Source organism: Pelodiscus sinensis, chromosome 4 (genome assembly GCF_052426305.1).
Source record: "Pelodiscus sinensis isolate ZL-2025 chromosome 4, ASM5242630v1, whole genome shotgun sequence".
In the NCBI taxonomy this organism is placed as follows: Eukaryota; Metazoa; Chordata; order Testudines; family Trionychidae; genus Pelodiscus; species Pelodiscus sinensis.
In genome coordinates, this window is record NC_143055.1 from 65,937,223 (window position 1) to 65,956,689 (window position 19,467).

General features: G+C 41.8%; 1 protein-coding gene across 1 annotated transcript; it reads left to right on the forward strand.

The window, feature by feature from the left end:
* The first annotated feature begins 8,924 nt into the window (after nucleotides 1–8,924).
* SPATA4 (spermatogenesis associated 4) lies at nucleotides 8,925–14,944 on the forward strand. Its single transcript, XM_075930231.2, has 6 exons — nucleotides 8,925–9,072; nucleotides 9,153–9,282; nucleotides 10,086–10,204; nucleotides 10,875–11,092; nucleotides 12,752–12,865; nucleotides 14,350–14,944. The coding sequence occupies exons 1-6, from the start codon at nucleotides 8,972–8,974 to the stop codon at nucleotides 14,424–14,426; spliced, it is 759 nt and encodes a 252-aa protein (XP_075786346.1). The 5' UTR covers nucleotides 8,925–8,971; the 3' UTR covers nucleotides 14,427–14,944.
* The last annotated feature ends 4,523 nt before the right edge of the window (nucleotides 14,945–19,467 follow it).

Sequence of the window (19,467 nt, forward strand, 5' to 3'; positions counted from 1 at the left end):
GTAGAAGGTGCAGTGAGGATCTGCACTGTGGTTTTCTGTATCATATGTAGGAAATGTTTGCATGCATTGAATACTGCCCGTAACTCCAAAAAGTTTATGTGAAGGAGGGACTCGTGATGTGTCCGTAGCCCCTGGATCTGGTGGTGATACATATGGGCTCCCCAGCCTACGAGGAATGCATCCATAGTGATTTGGACAGTTGGCCTCTTGGCATGAAAGGGGACGCTCACTAAAGTATTCCCAGGATTGAGCCACCATTGCAAGGACTCTCTCACATGCTTGGGGACAACAAGCTTGCGAGTACTCTGCGTGCCTGGTGTATAAATGGTGAGCATCCAATGCTGAAAGCATCTGAAGTGAAGGTGTGCATGGGGGACGATGTAAGTAGCTGCTGCCATGTGTCTGAGGAGCTTTAGGCATGTGAGTATAGAAGTTTTGGGAGTAGTGAGTAGAATACTCCCTAAGTCTTGGATAGTGTGGGACCTGTCAAGAGGTAAGTACATGGTAGCGGTCGTGGAATCCAGTCTCGCCCCGATGAATTCAAGAGACTGGGAAGGAGTCAAGGAAGACTTCAGTATGTTGATAATGAGGCCCAGAGCTTCGAATGTCTCCCTGGCTGTGATGACCGCAACGCGAGCGTCGTCTGCAGTAGGCACCTTCAGATGATCATCCAAGTAAGGAAATATTGTGATGCCAGAATGTTGGAGGTAAGCGGCTACGATGGCTAGGGTTTTGGAGAACACTCTTGGTGCTGCCAAGAGGCCAAATGGTAGCACTGTGTACTGATACTGCTCGTCGCCAAGTGTGAAATGGAGGAATCTCCCGTGGGCCGGGTGCACCGTCCCATGAAAATACGCATCCTGGAGGTTGAGAGACACGAACCAGTCCCCTTCGTTCAGAGCTGGAATGATAGAGGTTAAAGTAACTATCTTGGATTTTAGTTTTTGAAAGTGGCGGTTGAGTCCGCGGAGGACCAGAATAGGCCTCCATCCTCCAGACTACTTTTGTGTGAGGAAGTGCCGGGAATAGAAGCCTCTCCCTCTGAATTGGTACGGAACCCTCTCCACTGCTCCGATGGTAAGTAGGCATGAGACCTCTTGTTGCAATAGATTTTTGTGAGAGGGGTCCCTGAAAAGGGACGGGAGGGGAGAGGAGAGGTGGTGTGGTAGGCGACCGGGTAGAAAATGGAATGGTGAGACAGGATGTAATAATCTCTCTGACCCATCGGTCTGTGGTTATGGTGAACCAGGAGTACGGTCTCTAGCAACGTTGAAATAATTTGGTCACGTCGTGGGGAGCCTCTAGAAGGGGAATAGTGCGCAGTCTCTCGACTGACTTGTCAAACCTGTTGCCGGGATTGTTGTTGGTTGGATGTCTTGCTGGGTTGTTGACGACGCCGTTGAGATTGCTGTCTTTGTTTTGGCTGATCATAAGGTCTAAAGCGTGGCGCAGCACATGAGAACGACCATTGTCTGTTGTAGGAACCAAACCTCTTTCGCCTGAAGGGCAGACTGTACATTCCGAGCATTCTCAGGGTTGTTTGAGAGTCTTTGCCGGAATGGAAGACCTGGTCTGTGTTCTGCGCAAATAAGGATTGGCGATCAGAAGGCAAGTCCTCCACTTTGGGCTGGAGGTCCTTTGGTACGGAAGCCAAGTGAAGCCATGAAGCATGGCGCATGACCACTGAAGTTGCTGTGGTCCGGGAGACCATGTCAGTGATATCAAGGGCAATTTGAAGTACTGCGTGGGCTGCTGTGTAACCCTCCTGTACTACAGCCTTCAGGACTTGTTTCTTAGGTTCGGGTAAGTATTCCATGAGGCGGGCCAGCTTGGAATAATTGTCAAAGTCATGATTTAGGAGTTGTGCCGAGTAATTAGCCATCCTGACTGTTGCTGTGGCTGAAGAATAGACCTTTCTATACCCAGCAAATCCAGCCATTTTGCTTCCTTGTCAGGCGCAGAATTCCTGCCATGTGCTGTCTTTGATTTTTGTTGTGTGGCATCCATAACAATGGAGTTGGGTTGGGGATGCGTAAATAGGAACTCCGTCTCCTTGGCTGTGACTAAGTATTTCTTGTCGGTATGCTTATTTGTGGGTGGCATGGAAGCTGGGGTTTGCCATATATCATTGGCTATTTCGAGAATGGCTTCATCAAAGGGGAGAGCCAACTTTAATTTTTGTGACTGCTGTAGATTTCTCAGGAGAGCGTACGTCGGTGGCGCGTAGATCCTGAGAGTGAGCTACTCTTTTAAAAAGCTCCTGAAACTGTTTATAACCATCTACAGGAGAAGAGTTGCCTTGGAAGACCATGTCATCTGGTGAAGAGGATGATTGTTCAGTCGGGGAATCCATATGCTGCTCCTCACAGATGGAAGACTGATTATTATCCCTTACATGTTGGGTAGAAGTCGAGGGCGCATCACCTGTGAGAGTTGGAGGAGCCTGCGCTGGAGGTAGGGTGTCCTGGGTTGAGATATGTAGAGACTGTGACCAAACACGCTCTGGTGATATGGATGGTGAATGAAGTACGCTGCAGGAGCGTGGGAGTTCACGGTAGTAGCAGGTGTAGCGAATACCATGATGGTAAGCATGTGGGGAATGCCCAGGAGAATAGGAACTCACACTCCTGTAATGGGAGTAGTCTGAATGAGCTGGGAACCCTGAAGATCTTGATCGCATTGTGTAGCGCGATGGTGAGCAAAAGTGATATGACCGGTGATAATGTGAAGGCGTTGGAGACCGACGTGGGGATCTCCAATAGTGCCTTGAAGGTGATCTAAAACGTCCGTGGTCATGTCTGTGCGAGTGACGGTGCGGTGAAGGGGAAGGTTCTGGGGAAAACACAGCCTTGGTGTTGGTGTGCACACGTGCCGAGCCTTCCTCTGAGCTTTCGTTGGTAGTGTGGAAGTCCTTGCTGGAGGAGGCACCGTAGGTAGTGGACTAGCAGGTGTGGAGATGAGAAAACGTGGTTCCGACAGCTCTCTAGCGCTGGATGGTGACAGCGGCACCGGTGAAGTCGGTGCTGACAAGGCGGGGGGCATGGATAGTACGGTGCCAGGCTTTGGTGCCGCGGAAGCCAGTCTTGGCATCGCTTTGACGCTCGTGACGGTGCCACTTCGCCCCTCTGCGCCGGTGTCACTGCTGCTTCAACCCTCGGTGCCAGAGACGGTGCCGCTTTGGCTCTCAGTGCCGCCAGAGCCTGTACTACTTTAGACGGTGCCAATTCCAGGCGTGGTGCCGTGCACAACTCCGACACCAGCGCGGAGGAAATCGTGGGACTAGGCACCGAAGTGCTGTGGGCTTTAGATGGTTTTGCCACAGTGTGCCTAGGTGGCAGAGCCGATGTGCTCAGTGCGTCTCCCGCACTTACACTCCTAGATGGAGTGGAGCTCTTTCCATCGTGGGACTTACATGCTCCAGGAGCATCCATTGTATGTCCCGTAGATGGCAGCTGAAGTGCTTTATTGAACAGCAGCATCTTCAGCCACATTTCCCTGTCCCGTCTGGTGTGGGCGGGTAACTTTGAGCAAAGAGTGTACTTTTGAGGGATATGGCCTTCCCCCAAGCACCTTATACAGCAGGAATGGCCATCCGACACTGGCATGGTGTCCCCGCATGAGGCACACTTCTTGAACACGGGGGAGCCTGGCATGATGATTGAGGAAGGCTAAAAAGGGGGGTTGGTCGGCTGACCAACAACTATGTACAATGAGAGAACTTTTTTTTTTTTTAGATACAACAAACTAACTAGAACTGTAATTCTACTATAACTAAAGGGTAGGGGCTAAACTGGGACGAAAAAGATAATCTAATTGCTATTCTATGTTTCTCCTCAGGGCAGAGGTAGGAGCTTGTTCCAACTCCGTCCGCGACCATGGACAGTTAGGAGGAACTGGCAGGAAGGACCGCGTGATGCAGAAAAGGCACGAATGGGGCGAGATGGCTTCTGTGCATGCGCAGTCTACCAGGGGCTACTGCTAGAGAAAACTCTCCGAGCTGCAGCACTGGGACGAGCCTGACACCTTTGGTGGAGCACCCACGGGGACACACAAATCAAAGAACTTTTATTATCACCACAATATTCCTGTTGCAAGCATAATGACTAGATGGAAAAGTCACAAATTAATATACCCATGGGAGGGGAACCCCCATGGGCCAGGACTTAATTAAAAAAGAGAGCAAAAACCCATTCTTTTAAATGCGCAGACATCAGATCCCATCTCCCAAACCATAAAACAATAATACCTAACAGATTTATCTAAACTTTACCCTACTTGCAGATAGTGAAGAGTCTCTTCTTGGAGGGAGACATTCTGTCTGTTCCCCTCACTAGCTGGAGAACAAAAAAACTGCCCAGGGACAAAGGAGAGAAAACCCCAAAAATTCCTTTGTCCCAGTTTGAAAATCCTATTTACATTCCTATTAGATGGACTCTACCTGGCTTAGGTAAGGGACATAGTTAACCCCTTAATCCCCAGGCTGCTGGCTAACCCTCATGATCATGACAAAGGAAAAGAAATCTAAACATTTTCCCACGGTCCAAGATCAGACAACAAAAATAAACTGCACCTTGTATTTTAACAGTTTTTTTATTTAACTATTTTTAAAAGTCTGGCTGTACAGTCAAGAAAGATTTAAATGGGAAGGACTGCATATATATGACAAAAAGATGGTCTGGATTTTGATCTCATTTACACAAGTATAAGTCCAGAGTAACATAATTGACTTTGGTAGTTATTCAAGGCTTACATTGGTGTAATTAAATCAAAATGTGTTCCATTACTTATATGCTAATTCTCTTGTGGTAGAACATATTCATCACAAGAAACATGAAGGAATATGATAAATGAGTAGAAACATCACTTGTTTCCCCCATTAAATGTAGCACATAAAATTACAGAAAACTATTTGTTCCTTTTTGGGTGGGCTACCGTGCCTAGATTTTAAACTGCAGAAGTACAGAATCTTGGGGGACTATTTTGGAGTTTAAGAATGTGCAGACTATTTCCACTGTATTAGGCAGTCTATGATATATATGTTAATTTCATCTCCAGCAGAACTGTGTCTTCAGCAGAACTAACTTCGGGAATCTCGTGAGATAATTTGGAAACAATCCAAACACTGCAGTAAAAAAATTCAGAACCTGCAAAATAGATTCTCTTTACATAGCAAAGGTTGTGGAAGGATGCCACATTAAACTATGGAATAACTGTGAAAACATTATTCCACATTTATTAGAACAGGTGTCAGCTGAACTGCTTTGCTCTTATTCTTTCAAAATCTTTGTATTTAGGCTTGGCTTGACTGATAATAGTGATGTTTATTTTCAAGCTCATTATTTTTATTAATTCAAATTTTCACACTTATGGGAAAATAGGTGGGTCAAACAATTTAATGACAGTAGACTTCAGATTAAAAGTGTTAAAACTATATATCTGTTAAAACACAATCTGTCAACATCACGTCAAAATACACAAATAAATATCCTTAAATTAAACTGTAAGCAGCATTTTTCTTACTATGTGTAAATTTGGATTATTATCAATCAAAATATTCTGGGGATTCTCTATGGGTATGGTAAAATTGCCATTTACTGATAAAAATCTCCAAGCATATTTATATTGTATTTCATATGGATACAAGTCTCTTTTATATATATGTAAAAATTTCCTGTGGGATGACAGAGAGATGTCATCATATCACTCTGCATTCTCAGGAACAAGCCCTGCCCACTCCCAGCATGGCCTTTCCCAAGGCCTACAAGGAGGTCTGGGGCTGCGTATGGCCTAACCTTCCCCTCTTCTTCCCAGAGGCTGGGGAGAAAGCCTGGTCCAGCACAGCTTGGCCTGGCCCCTCTCAGAGGGTTTTTTTTTTTCCCCCCCGAAAGAAGAAGCTTCCAGGAAAAAGCACAGGTGCCCTGGTGAGCACTCCCTCCAAGCAATCAGAACTTAAATGCAAGATAGTGTCCACATTCATTGGATGCTATCTTTCAAAAAAGTACATTACTTTTTTGTGGTGCTTTCGCTGTGTGGACACTTTCAAAATAAGTTTTTTCCGGAAGATCTCTTCTGGAAAACCTTCTTCCAATAAAAAGCCTGCAGTCTAGACACAGCCTCTGTGACAAGCCACAGAGAGGTACTTTCTTCCACTAGGAATCCTCAGCAAGTAACCCTTCCCTGGAATTAGGTACCTAAGCCAGGTTACTTGTTGCTCATGTAGTCCATGCCATAAAAGCCTAAAATCCTCTCTCTCTTCGGATCACTCTTGATACTTCTTTCCCTGTGTCCCTGGCCATCTTCTGTGTGGATGCTGTGCTGTTCCCCATTGGTGACTAGGGCTTGACAGGGTCAAGTACAGGCCCTCCTCACTTTAAATCCAAGGTATGTTCAAAAAAACTCAGACTTAGAGTGAAACAACTTAAAGCGGGGAATTTTTTCCCCGCAGCTGACTTCCATTTAAGCAAATTGGGGGGAGAGGGGAATGTTTTGCATGACTTATAGTGGGGAATGGAAGGACTTATAATGCATCAGTTCCTACAAACGTCAATGACTTTAGTGTGGAATGGATGTATACGGGGGCAACTTATAGTGGGGACGCCCTGTATAGGCAAAATTAGACCAACAATACAGGATGGGGCCCTGCTAATGATACAGGCATTCCCCAGCCTAGAGTGAAAATCCCATTTCAGGGTATTTTGTGCTTCAGTTTGAGCTAGAGCTCTGAGCAGGAATAAGAGATCCTCCGGAATAGGGCTTTATTCCGGAGGATCGGGCCAGTCTAGACGCTTTTTTCCGGCTTATCTACAAGCCGGAAAAAAGCGGCGGATATCTTTATTTAAATCCCGCGGGGGATATTTAAATCCCCCGCGGATTTCCCTAATCTGAAGTTTAAAATTAGCATGCCCCTTTCGGAAAAGGGGCCAGTGTAGACGTAGCCTAGCTGTTGGAAGAAGTCTTTGTGTATGCAGACTGACAGGATTTCAAGTATTTTAAGGATTTCTTAGATTCACTTTGTAGTAAATGGCAAATGAGCAGTAGTATTGATAATACTAGTGGGCTACGTCTAGACTACATCCCTTTTTTATAAAAGGGATGTAAATTAGACGTATCGCAATTGCTAATGAAGCGGGGATTTAAATCTCCCCTGCTTCATTAGCATAAAAATGGCTGCCGCTTTTTTTCCCGCACGGAGCTTTGTCAGAAAAAAGCGCCAGTCTAGACGCTGATCTTGCGGAAAATAAAGCCTTTTCCAAAAGATCCCTTATCCCTCTTTGAAATAAGGGATAAGGGATCTTTCGGAAAAGGCTTTATTTTCCACAAGATTAGCATCTAGGCTGGCGCTTTTCTCCGGCAAAGCTCCATGCCGAAAAAAAGCGGCAGCCATTTTTATGCTAATGAAGCGGGGGAGATTTAAATCCCCAATTCATTAGCAATTGCGATACGTCTAATTTACATCCCATTTCTGAAAAAGGGATGTAGTCTAGACGTAGCCATGGAGTTTAAATTGTGAACTTAGGTTCCTAAAAGAAGATAGATGCCTAAAATCCTTTGAGGATCTAGAACTAAATCTTTAAATACTACTTGGATTTCTAGACATCCTGACATTGCTTATTTTTCTTGCATTTGTGCAAGTGTCCTGATCCACCAGCTGTGGTTTTTGGAAGCTTCTCTAACAGAAAATAAACACCTGCTGTGATACTTCATGTGAGAAGCTAGTGAATGAAAAAAAATTAATGAGTTCAACAGTTCAACGCAATACAGCTAAATAATCTGTAAAATACATTTTCTTTTGCTACTTTATTATTTGTATAGTGGAATAAATTCAAGAATGTAAAAACATAAATCCAAATCTATGTGGAATAATTTTCTCGTGCAAATGACAACTTTGATGGGATATGCAAATTACAGGAAATGAGACAAAACAGATATTCCATCAAACAATCATGAACTGCAACATGAATCTATGTCTGCTAATGTACTAGGAAAAGTCTTTCCAAGCTATGTACAAAAGAGAATAGTGAAAATAACTGTTTCCTGAAAGAAAAATAATAACTTAAAAATTATTTTAAAAAATCCTAATACTCCTCTTTATATGTGTGTGTGTATAAATTTAAAGAATTCAAATTATTCTATGATACCATGTTAAGAACTAACTGCAGGAATATAGGAGTGAAATAAGCATACAAGTCAGTATGAGTGTATATTTGGGATTAGGAAAATTCAGCTGTTTCAGGAGCAGGGATGGTCAGGGTACTGACCAATTCTAAACAGTTCAGTGTTGCTTCCCTCTGTTTACAATGAGGACTTCACTTATTTTGGATGAAATGGAGCAGATTGCAACTGCCCTGGCAGTCCCGGACATGGGTTTCAAGATATCCAATGCTTTTTCTGAATCCAAAAAGCATGACCACATGTTTCTTCTTCCATCTACTACATTTGTGCAGTTGAGTTTAGGGATGTCAGCGTGTAGCGGACTATACGATTAACCAATATACCTGGACTTAACGGTTAATCTCATCCACATCCCCCCCACCTTGCTACCTCTGTATCAGAGGCGATGGGGGGGGCAGCAGCCAGTTCTGGGGGGAGTCAGTTTAATCCCCCCCCATCAGAGGCAGCAGGGGAAGGGGGCGGGGGAGGCTACCACGAAGCAGCCCCGATAGGGGGGGCGAGCTCTTGTCTGTCCCGAGGGACGCTGCTGGGGGGGGGAGACTCACAGCTGGGACACTGGCGCCACCCCAAGTAGCTGTGTGGTGCTGCGCCCGCCTCACCCAGGAGAACGCTCACCTCAGGCAGCCCACAGGCACTCAACTGCTAGCGCTGCGCAGGCGCACTCGGGCAATTACCACTCGTGACTTGCCGAGTGAGCAGAATCGAATGAGTCCCCGCCTACTTCCATGGTTTGTGGCGGTTGCTAGGTAACCTATTCCGACTCGTGCAGTTGTCTGAGCGTCCCAGCCCGCGCGCCCCCATGTCGTACCCGCACCCGCCCAGGCGCACCGGGCTGCCTCGCGCCGTGCTCAGGTGGCTGCAAAGCCTGGACCTGAGCTTCTTCCCTAGGAACTTCCGACGGTGAGAGGGGGCGGGGGCGAACCGGGCGCTGCCCCGCGCGCGCCACCCTCGGCCTCACCGTTACTGTCGTTGTTCGGCAGGGACTTCTCCAACGGCTACCTCATCGCCGAGATCTTCTCGTGGTACTACCCCGCCGACATCCACAGCCACAGCTACGAGAACGGCGCCTCGCTGGCCACCAAGCTCAGCAACTGGTCCCAGCTCGCCCAGGTGAGGGAGCCGGCGGGGGGCGCGGCGCAAGAGCCCGGCCGCGGCTCTGGTCTGGGGCAGCCCCCTTGCTACCTGCAGACTCCCCTGGCTCTGGCCAAGCCCAGCGATTTGTTCCTAGCATCTGCCATGTGAATAATGAGGTTAGTGCTCACTAAGGGTGTTAAATAGCAACTAATTGACTAATCCAATAGTTGATGCATTTTGCATTGATTATTCCATAGGGAGCCTCCACCTCTGAAGTGGAGTCCCCAGCTGATCCTGGGCTCCACCTGGTGCTGCCATTTTGCAATGCCACATACAGTCTGAGGTCACCCTAGCTGGCCCTGGACTGCACATGGCGTTTCAAGGCAGCAGTGCAGCATGGAGCCCGGGTCTGGCCCCAGGCTTCAAGCAGCCCTACCACTTTGAAGTACCCCCTCCCCCTTGCTTCCTCTTTCTGATAGGGGGGGGAGGGGGGGCGACTAGTTGACTATCCTGTCCTGTATTCCTTCACATCCCTACTGCTCTCATGAAAGTCTTGGCTTCACCAGTTTTTGTACAGTTAACAAATGCATCTCATAGGTAGCAATGGGTGGCGGGAGGTTAAATTGTTTTGAAAACAACAAATTTGAATTTTTGTTCAGTTTATATTTCAGTTCTCACGCCTTGTTTTGCATAATTTCTTTAGTGTGAGACTGTATTGGAAAGGGGCAGAGAGAAAACAAGTGATCAGTCACACATCACATAAAAAGCATGGAAGGATGGACTTATGCCTGTCAAGTACTAGGAATTAAAATGCTCTCAGTTTTTATTTTTTGTTATAGTTTTTTTCCAAACAAAAATTGAAGCCTGTCCAAGAACTAATAGATGGGACCATTCACTGTAAACCAGGAGCAGCAGAAATTTTGGTACAAGACATCTACTCAATGCTGACAAATAGACAGTGAGTGCTGTTTACAGAAGTGTATTTATTACGTATAAGGTTTACTAGACAATATAAATGATTCATTTTTTTAGCATGTAAATGAGTAAATGTTACTCATCATTTTTCAAATATTCATCTAGTCAGCTGAGTTTTGACTTCAGTAGGGCCAGGGTCATCTGATGCCTACTTCACACATAAAATATTTAAATCCCTTGTGAATCTTTACCCGCATCACAAAGAATACCAGTTTTTTTGCTCTAATTCATTAATTGAAAAAGCAAAGTTGTTCCTTTGATGGTGATGTACATAGTGTTGTATATTAAAGCTTTCAAAGCACATAGTATTATCTGGACAGTTAACCATTCATATATGTTTTACATGTGCATGTGAACAGCTCTAGTCTAATGATTACTTGAGTGAAGTAACTTGCATCAGCAGGGGTCTGCATGTTCAGCTCCCCCAAGATAGACAGCTGTAGAAAGCTCCTGCTGCTCTCTGGCTCCAATTGTGACTTGAATATGTCACACAATTATGATTAGGAATGTGAATGAAGGTGGCCCACAGAAGACACTCTCTTAAGAATGGTCCATACTTCAAAAAAAGTTGAGCATAATAATGTGTTGTGTATTTATTAGTAGTAATGTAATTGACTCATTTACATTTGCTTTTTTTCTTCCCTTCCCCCCAGAATTAAAAATATTCAGGATGAGGTTGACTTTACAGACTACTATTATCAAGAGCAGTTACCAATGGTTGCCAGGTCAACAGCTTCAAAAGCTATCAAGAATAACATTAAACTAACAGAAATAATGATAGAACCCAACATCAACAAAAATAGACAAAAAGTTAATGCCATCATCAAAATGCATACACGACAGAGACTGGTAGAGAGGGAAGAAAATCCAAGTGAGTATTTTTTTCAGTGTAAAGAACTGGTGTACATTGAGCAAGTGATTGTTTCCCGCGTGTGCTGTCCTAGTTTGTTAGTCTGATGATTGAAAATGGAAAATAGTTCAAGTATTTTTCTATCTTTGGGGCAAGTCAGGTTTTCTTTAACTATGACTTGTTACCCCACTGAAGTTAGTGGAATTATTGGCATGAATAACATGAAGCCCCACACTCCCCACCATCAGTGTAGCCCCGAACCTGGTCAGCTGGAGCTCTCTGATCCTAGAATCCCAGATTTTAGAGGTTCAACCTGTATTACAATAATGAAATATAATTTAAATAACCGATACAATTTCCATCAGTGCCATATTACTTACAAGTGATTCATCCCCATTTTGCCATTCCTTGGCATTAAACACTATTGCCATTGGTTCTTTAGGTGGCTTAACTCCTAGTTGAAGTGATGTTTCTGCAGCAGAGAGATCTTCCTTGGTTCTCCAATGATTTCCTGCTAGTAAAAACACACAAGTAGGGAAGTACTGGACCTAGCTGTCCACTTATTAGGTCAATTTAATTTAACTGGACGGTAGGCTTGGGCTGGAGCTTGCTCAATTATTCTTATCTTTCACTTTTTCTTATCTTGGGTGATTTTGCTAAAAGCAACTAGTCTTTTTAAAAATTATTCTTTTAGGGTCCTGATCCTGCAAATACTAATGTATGTATTGACAGAATTTTAAAGTCAAAAGAGCCCATAAGCAATCTAGTTTGACCTCCTGTGTGGCAGGGGCCATTTATATTTTGCCCAGTTATCTGTTTGAAATTCCATAACTTGTTTGACTAAAGCAGTGTTTCTTTAGGAAAGCCTCTAGTGCAGTGGTCCCCAATGTGGTGCCCGTGGGCGCCATGGCGCCCGCCAAAACATCTGGGCTGGCCCCACCCCCAACGCGCGGCACATGTGTGGTGTCGGCCTTGGGCTCAGGGCACGTGGGTGGCTCCTGCCCTAGGCGTGTGGCACATGTGTGGCCCCACCCCCGGAAGCGCGGCACGTGAGCGGCCCCGTCCCTGGAAGCCCAGCAGCCACGAAAGATTGGGGTCCACTGCTCTAATGGGACTGCATCACTTTGTTTACCTAAAGCAGGGATGAGGAACTTTTTTTGGGTTGGGGGCCACCTACCCACAGAAAAATCAGCCACATACAAGTGATAAGTTAAAAATAAAAACAACAAAAAAACCCTCACTGATGTGGCCCCTGACCAAGAAGGAGAAAGTGAAGAGTGTCTATCTCCTCACACACCAGATCCTAAGGGGGGCAGGAGCAGGCTATTAGATTTTATGGCGTCCAGTCACACGGTGGGGTGGCAGTGGAGCTTAAGTGCCAGCGCTAGCTCCCCAGTGCTGGAGGGGGAGCCCTGAGCCTCAGGGGCCAGATCCAGGGGCAAGCTGGATTTTGTGTCCCCCCTTGCATGTAGCTTTTGGAGAATAAAATTACACTATTTTTTGGCTGGAGCACTTTTTTCTTTTGCTGAAGTTTGTGATTATCTTGGTTTCTTTAATTAGTTTTTAAAGGTGGAAATATTCTTCAAATAAGGAAAAAAAATGACTTTGAATAAGTGGCCAGTTGTATGGAGGCTATGACTTTATGGATTGTAATGAATAAATTGTAATTGTATTTTCAAGAGCGGTTTAACATTAAACCAAGCTTGGCAGAACGTGCAGTTCGTCATCCAGCAGCAGAAGGTTTCTCTGGCAGTGCAATTAACATCCAGAGAGAGAAACTTTCTTCTATGTCAAGTAAGATTTCATTTTAATCTCTACCATTGGACTAAATTTTTGTTGTTTAACTTTGATTATATGTATAAGTGGTCTTTTTACTAAAACAAATTCTATAAATGGTTTAAAAAATAAGCTGTTGGATCTAATTAGGGCTATGTCTAGACTGCAGGCTTCTTTTGGAAGCAGCTTTTTTCGGAAGAGATCTTCTGGAAAAATTTCTTCTGAAAGAGAGCATTGATACTGCAAAAGTGCATCGAAAAAGTGATCTTTTTTGAAAGAGAGCGTCCAGACTTAATGGACGCTCTCTCGCATGTAAGCTGTGATTACTATGAATGGATTGGTCACCAGGACACTTCTGCTATTTCTTCTTTCCTCTTCTTCCGAAAGAACTCCCTCTTCCCAGTCCATACATGTCTTTTTGCGAAAGAGCTGTTTTGTAAAAAGGCTTCTTTCTCATAGAATGAGGATTGCCAATGCCGGAAAAACCCCTCTGTTCTTTTGATTTTCTTGCGGAAAAATGCAATTGCGAAAGAATGCAATTGGCGGTTTTCTGACAAAACTCTGTAGTGTAGACATACCCTAGGAAATAACTACAGTGCTTCCAAAAAGTTCTTCTGTTCAGTGATAGCAGCTACATATTCTGCTTATATTTCAGAAGTCAAACTTGCTTCTTTTCTACACCATAGAATTTTGTCTTATGATTACAACTTCCACCATACTTAGCAGCACATTCTGAAGGCAGTTCTTTTTCTTTTGTGTAGTGGTAACAGCTGTTCTTTATTTCTTCTCTACTGGACAAATCCTGCAGTCCCTATTTAAGCAGAACTCCCAACAAAGTCAGTGTGTAACAAACTCTAGTGTAGACAGCACCAAAAGCCGACTTAAGCTATTTCAACTTAAGCTACACAGTTGACATAGCTCAAGTTCTGTTGCTTAATTCAACTTTTGCCCTGCAGCATAGATGTACCCTATCACAGTTCAGCTGTTCTTTGCAATCTCCAGAAGAACTCTGGGAAGAGGATTGGCAGCGTTGCCTAGTGACTGATTTGATCCGAAATCTTGATCATAATATTGTAGAAGAGTTCAGGAGCAAATCTATGATAGTTTGAGGTATACTGTGGCCTGATCTGCACAGTTTTTGTAATGAGTTAACGGTTTTAGTTAGAGGTCTGATTCCCCTCCGCCCCCCTCAGTATAGTTATTTGCCTAACTTCAAGGTTAGCTACAATTCTTCTGATATTTCTATACCAGTATAAATACATTTTATTGCTATAAGCAACTTCATACCAATTTAAGTGCATCCATATTAAGTGGATTATAAATTGGATGGTTGTACCACTATATAACTAAATGGATACAAAGCTTATGTATAAACAAAGCTTGTGTTGACCATTTGAGATAAATGACATTGTATTCAGAATGTTTTTGTAGTTAAATTGTGGTATTTCATAAATCAGCAGCAAAAGGAAATGGTTACATTTTTCATTTGCTTCTTTTCTTAGACCTAGGGCTCCCAGAAATCAGAAGCAAAACTGGAGTTCATTTCAAAGAAATTCAGGTGAAACAAGCAGACAGATGAACTTTTACAGTGGATGTATAAGCATGGCAGCTCCAAGCACCAAGATAAAAAGGTCTCTAACTGAACACTGGAAAAAACAAGACTTAGAAACCACAGCTTTGAAAATATTCAAGATCAACTTTATAATTCTGTCTGTCCACTGGGAGAGAAATGCCTGACTGGTTTTAGTGTCTGCTAAATCAAAGTATTTTTTCTAGTAAATGCCAAAACAAAATACAAACTAGAAATCTAGTATTTGTAGAATTGTGACAAGCTAAAACATCACAAAACAAAGCAGCATCTAAAAGTTTCCCATTGTTGGATGGCTTCAGTGGCTTGCTGTGATAGTTGCTTTTACAGCTCAGCCTCCTAGGCTTGATTACTTTGAATTGTTTTTAATATTTCAAGTTCTTTATCACTGAAATATTCCTATTTTACAGATTGTAGTGGTGCAAGATGAGTAATGACGATTTGTGGTCAACCTTGTTGAATATTGTAACGTGATGAGTTTAACTAAATAAATTAAGAGTTGCATTTTGTGTTCTTTTGTCCTACTGTACATTGATTTTTATATGCAGCTTTGAAATAAGTGATTACAATTAATATTTATCTCAAAAACAGGCCATTGATTATTTCCTTCATATATAAATGTACAGATCTGAAGTATTCAAAGTAACTTTCTCTTCACAGATTTTGACATTATTACATTCAAATTAAAGCCATAAAAATTGTTTCTTGCTTCAGTACGTATCCTATTTATGCCTTTCAAAGACTGTAGTTCTATTTCAGGAGAAACATTGTTTTTTCAGGGTCATATTAATTCTGTACATTTTGAAGGTGATCTTCAGAGTGAAAAATTAGAAACAAACATTTTTACTGGAATCTTAGAATCCGTGGCCACTGAACATTCCCTTAGAAATGATTCTGTGCACGGTAAGGATCTGACTAAGGAAAGAGGGAGAGGAGGGGGAAAGAACTTATTTAAATTAAAATGATTTAAATATCAATTTTTATCATGCTTTAAATCAGCCTGTATGACACCTGGCTTTAAAATCTTATTTTAGCCATGTTTTGCCTTTGTACTTTCAGGAAAAAAAGTTTAAAAAATTGTGGTTTTCAACTAAATGTATTCTTTACACTAAATTTGGTGGGGTTTTTTGTTTTTGGATATTACCAGAAGGATACAATATATATCCATTTAAGCAGTTAACACAGCTTTCATAAATTACAATGACAGAAGGAAATATTATGATCATCCATTTGATCTCTATAACACAAGTCATAGAAATTGACTTATTCACATTCTTAATTTTTACATTTTTTGTTAGAAAATGATGATACATTCCTCAGTAGATGATTCATGTTCTACTTTTGATTTGTATCAAGTTCTATTTCAGTGCTCATTAGCTCTCTTCATAACAAAGTGTTAGTGTTGCTACATAATTTTACTGTATTGGCACAAGGAAATAAATAGATAAGGCATAGAAACCATACTTATGCTTAGAAGCATTACAAATACTTTCACTGCTTGTTGGGCTCTCAGAAGACATTTAGAGGTAAATTAGAGCTAAATAATATCACAAAATACTGAGAACCATGACTGGTGTCTGTAAGCAAACTTTATGGGACTGCAGGAAACTTGGTCTCGTCCATAAGCAGACATCCAGCTAACTAAAATCATGCCAGACCACGGATGTTGCTGGACAAGAGAATTCAGGACTAGAGAGGTTCAGCCTCCATCTTAAATATGAAAAACTCAAACTTTTATCTGACCTGTTTTGCATTTAAAGCTAGCTGTTTTACTGAACAAAGGGAAACATCTATTACTTTCTGAATCTTTGGAAGAGGCTACTGCTGTCAAACCTGCTTAGCACTAGGGCTGTCAATTGATCTGCATTAACACCTGTGATTAAAGCAAGGCAGGATTAATGCGTTAATTTTTTAAACACATTAATCACAAGCGTTAATGCTGTGCTACCCTCTTGAAGCACTGGAGTGGTGCTTCAAAGGGGCAGTGCAATGTGGAGCCCGAGATCAGCTGCACTGCCCAGCTGATCCCCGGCTCCGGGTTACGTTGCCCCTTTGTAGTGCCAATCTGGCATTTCTAAGTAGCAGAAAGGCACGGAGCCGGGGTCAGCTGGGGACTCCAGCTGATTCCAGGCTTCCACAGTGCTGCCCCTTTGAAATACTGCTGCAGCGTTTCAAAGGGGCAGTGCACGCGATTAATCGCAATTACATTTTTTAATTGCTTGACAGCCCTAATTAGCACTTCAATAAATTCTGGTTCCAGGTGAAAATAGGAGCTATGTGGCACCTTGAAGATTAAAATTTATTTGGGCATAAGCTTTCACAAAAGCTTATGCCCAAATAAATCTGCTTGTCCTTAAGATGCTACAGGACTCCTTGTTTTTGCTGAAACAGACTAATACACTTAACTTTCTGAAATTTGGCTCCAGGGGGTTAGCAGGTGGGTCCTAACAGTTCAGTAACCTGATTTTAAAATATTACATCAAATGTGCTATTTATTTCATTTATTTGGTTTACATGATTTTAATATTTAGAGTTGTCAATTTCAAATTTTAAATAGATTTACTTTTAAAGAAATTAAAGTTATTTAATAAAGTTTTTATTTGTTTAATTTTTAAAAAATACCTTTGTCTATTTGCACCCTGAATAGAATTTTAATTTGCTGCTTATACACTTGGAAAATAACTGGTTTTTTTAACATCATATCATCAGTTTTAGGTGGGACACAACTTTTTTTTTTCTTCAATCTTACTTTTTGGCCTATTCAATCACTGGAATTTGGTAAAGTATTTTGTAGTCCTTGTCCACATTTAGTGTCCTTTTACTTGTGGTACTGAATAAACTTTTGTTACAAAAGTAAAAAATCTGAGTTGTCCAAAATTACATTTCATATCACAGCATAAAGTTAGTTTATCACTAAGATGTGTAATAAACTTTAGAACTGTGTTTGCCTCCTGTTTCTGAAATTTAGAACAATAATAATAATAGGTTTGACATGGCTTTTCTTTATTTTGACAAATGTGTTATCTTGATTGAGACATTTTATAAATTTAACACTTATTCCAAGAACACTAAGATCACGAGGTTTTTCAGAGTACCTGTTACAGGGTATAAAAGTTGTAAGGCTTGAAATAGTTTTGCCTGGAAAGCTATAAAGAAATTCAGACACTGTATAGGTCAAGCACATTTATTTGAAGATGAAGACACAAGAGAGTTTTTTTAAGTGAAGGAGAAATAGCTTAGAGTTGAGCAGTTCTGCTTGACAATGAAATCACATTTTAGCAAACAACCTGAAATTAGTTTAGAAAACATTGATGCAGCTATGTTTTGACAGTTGCAACTACATATTTAACAGTAAATGCACATTTTACAATATTTTTCCTGACATTTTTCCCCTTCACATAGGGTAAGACTGCCATAAAGTAAATGCAACATAATTTTTGTTTACAAAGACTATTAGCAGACATATTTCTAATATAAAAGCTGCCCTTTGACTTAATTTGTATAATCTAAATGTAACATAATAAAATAATTTACCTTCCTCAGCGTCTAAAGAAGAAAAAGATTTGTCTGAGGTTCCAAATTAAGGCACAATTTTCACAAACAGATGCAGTTATACTACATATTTATAATTATTTAAAGATTTAAATACAGCAGTAGCAGTATAAGTCTTCAAGCTACTACTAAAGATTTAAAGAATAGAGTGGCAGTTGAGTCAATCCTTCAGTTTCCAATTCATAAAGTTGAACAAGCATTAGGACTGAAGATCAGTACTCTCCATCTTTCCCTATCTGTTAAATGCCTAGATTTCTTTTACCACACAAGTCACACAACACAAGGTAACTACTGATCTCTGATTCAAAAAAGTAACCCATTGTTTATTCACAGCTAGAGAGGTTATAGTTCCTCTACAAATTAATGTTGTCTTTTTTTCTGAATTCCAACTCTAATTCCCTAAAGAGAAACAAATCCCAAATGGTGGAAGCTATAAAGTGATACCTAATTCTCTGATACCCAAATAAAGGTGTAAAGATGGCTTACAAAAGAAGGGGTAGTAGTTAGAATATCCTATTTCTCTGAGCGGCCAAAAACACACCCTTTATAGAAATTAACTTCAAACTTAAAATAAAAATAAAAATGTTTTTCTACACTTTGTCTGGAATATGTGCTTTGGATTCCAGGAATTTCTGAGTTCTAACTTCCTCTGTAGCTTAGGGCAGATCACCACAGTCTATTTCAGTTTCTGCTTAGTAAAATGAGGACATGTCTTTAGGGATGTAAGTGACTAGTTGAGTAGTTGACTATCTGATAAGCCTAGGCCATCTCCATGGTGCAGGAGGGTTGGAAGAAGCAGGGGAGGCAGATGCACAGCAGTCTGGGACCTGACGCAAGGCGAGACTGCTGAGTCCTGGCTCGTGCTGGATCCCCTGCTGCATCTCTTCTTTTTAAATGTAATAAGAGCCAGGCAGCTCTAACTACATTTAAAAAGCAGACACACAGTGGTCTGTGACCCAGTGCCTGGCTCCCACTACATTTAAACTGTAGAGCCACAGTGAGGCCCCTTACAACTAATTGTGTACTTGATACAAATTATATCAAATACACATTTAGTCAATTACCTGCTTCTTAACATCCTTATATGCCTTACTACCTCATAGGGTTAATGTGATGATTAATTATATTGGTTACATTTGCAAGGCATTATAAGATGAGAGGGGCTGTATCTTGTGTTATTCCTATTTTGTACAGGTTACTTAAAACACATTCAGTTATTTTTGACTGTTACCTCTTTATAACCTAACCAACATAACTTATTTCTGGGGACGATGCAGGGGAGAAGAGAAAATGAAGTTGAAGAGAACAGTGCCACTAACATGCTGATCAGGAAACACAGTAAAAGGATTTCTAATGGTATTTGATGTAAGAATAATTCTATTTGTGAACGACTGGTCTTCTCATTAGCGTAGTTGATATTATACACAATGGTTAGCTAAAATACTCATTGCCATCATTTTTTCTTTCATTTGAGTACATA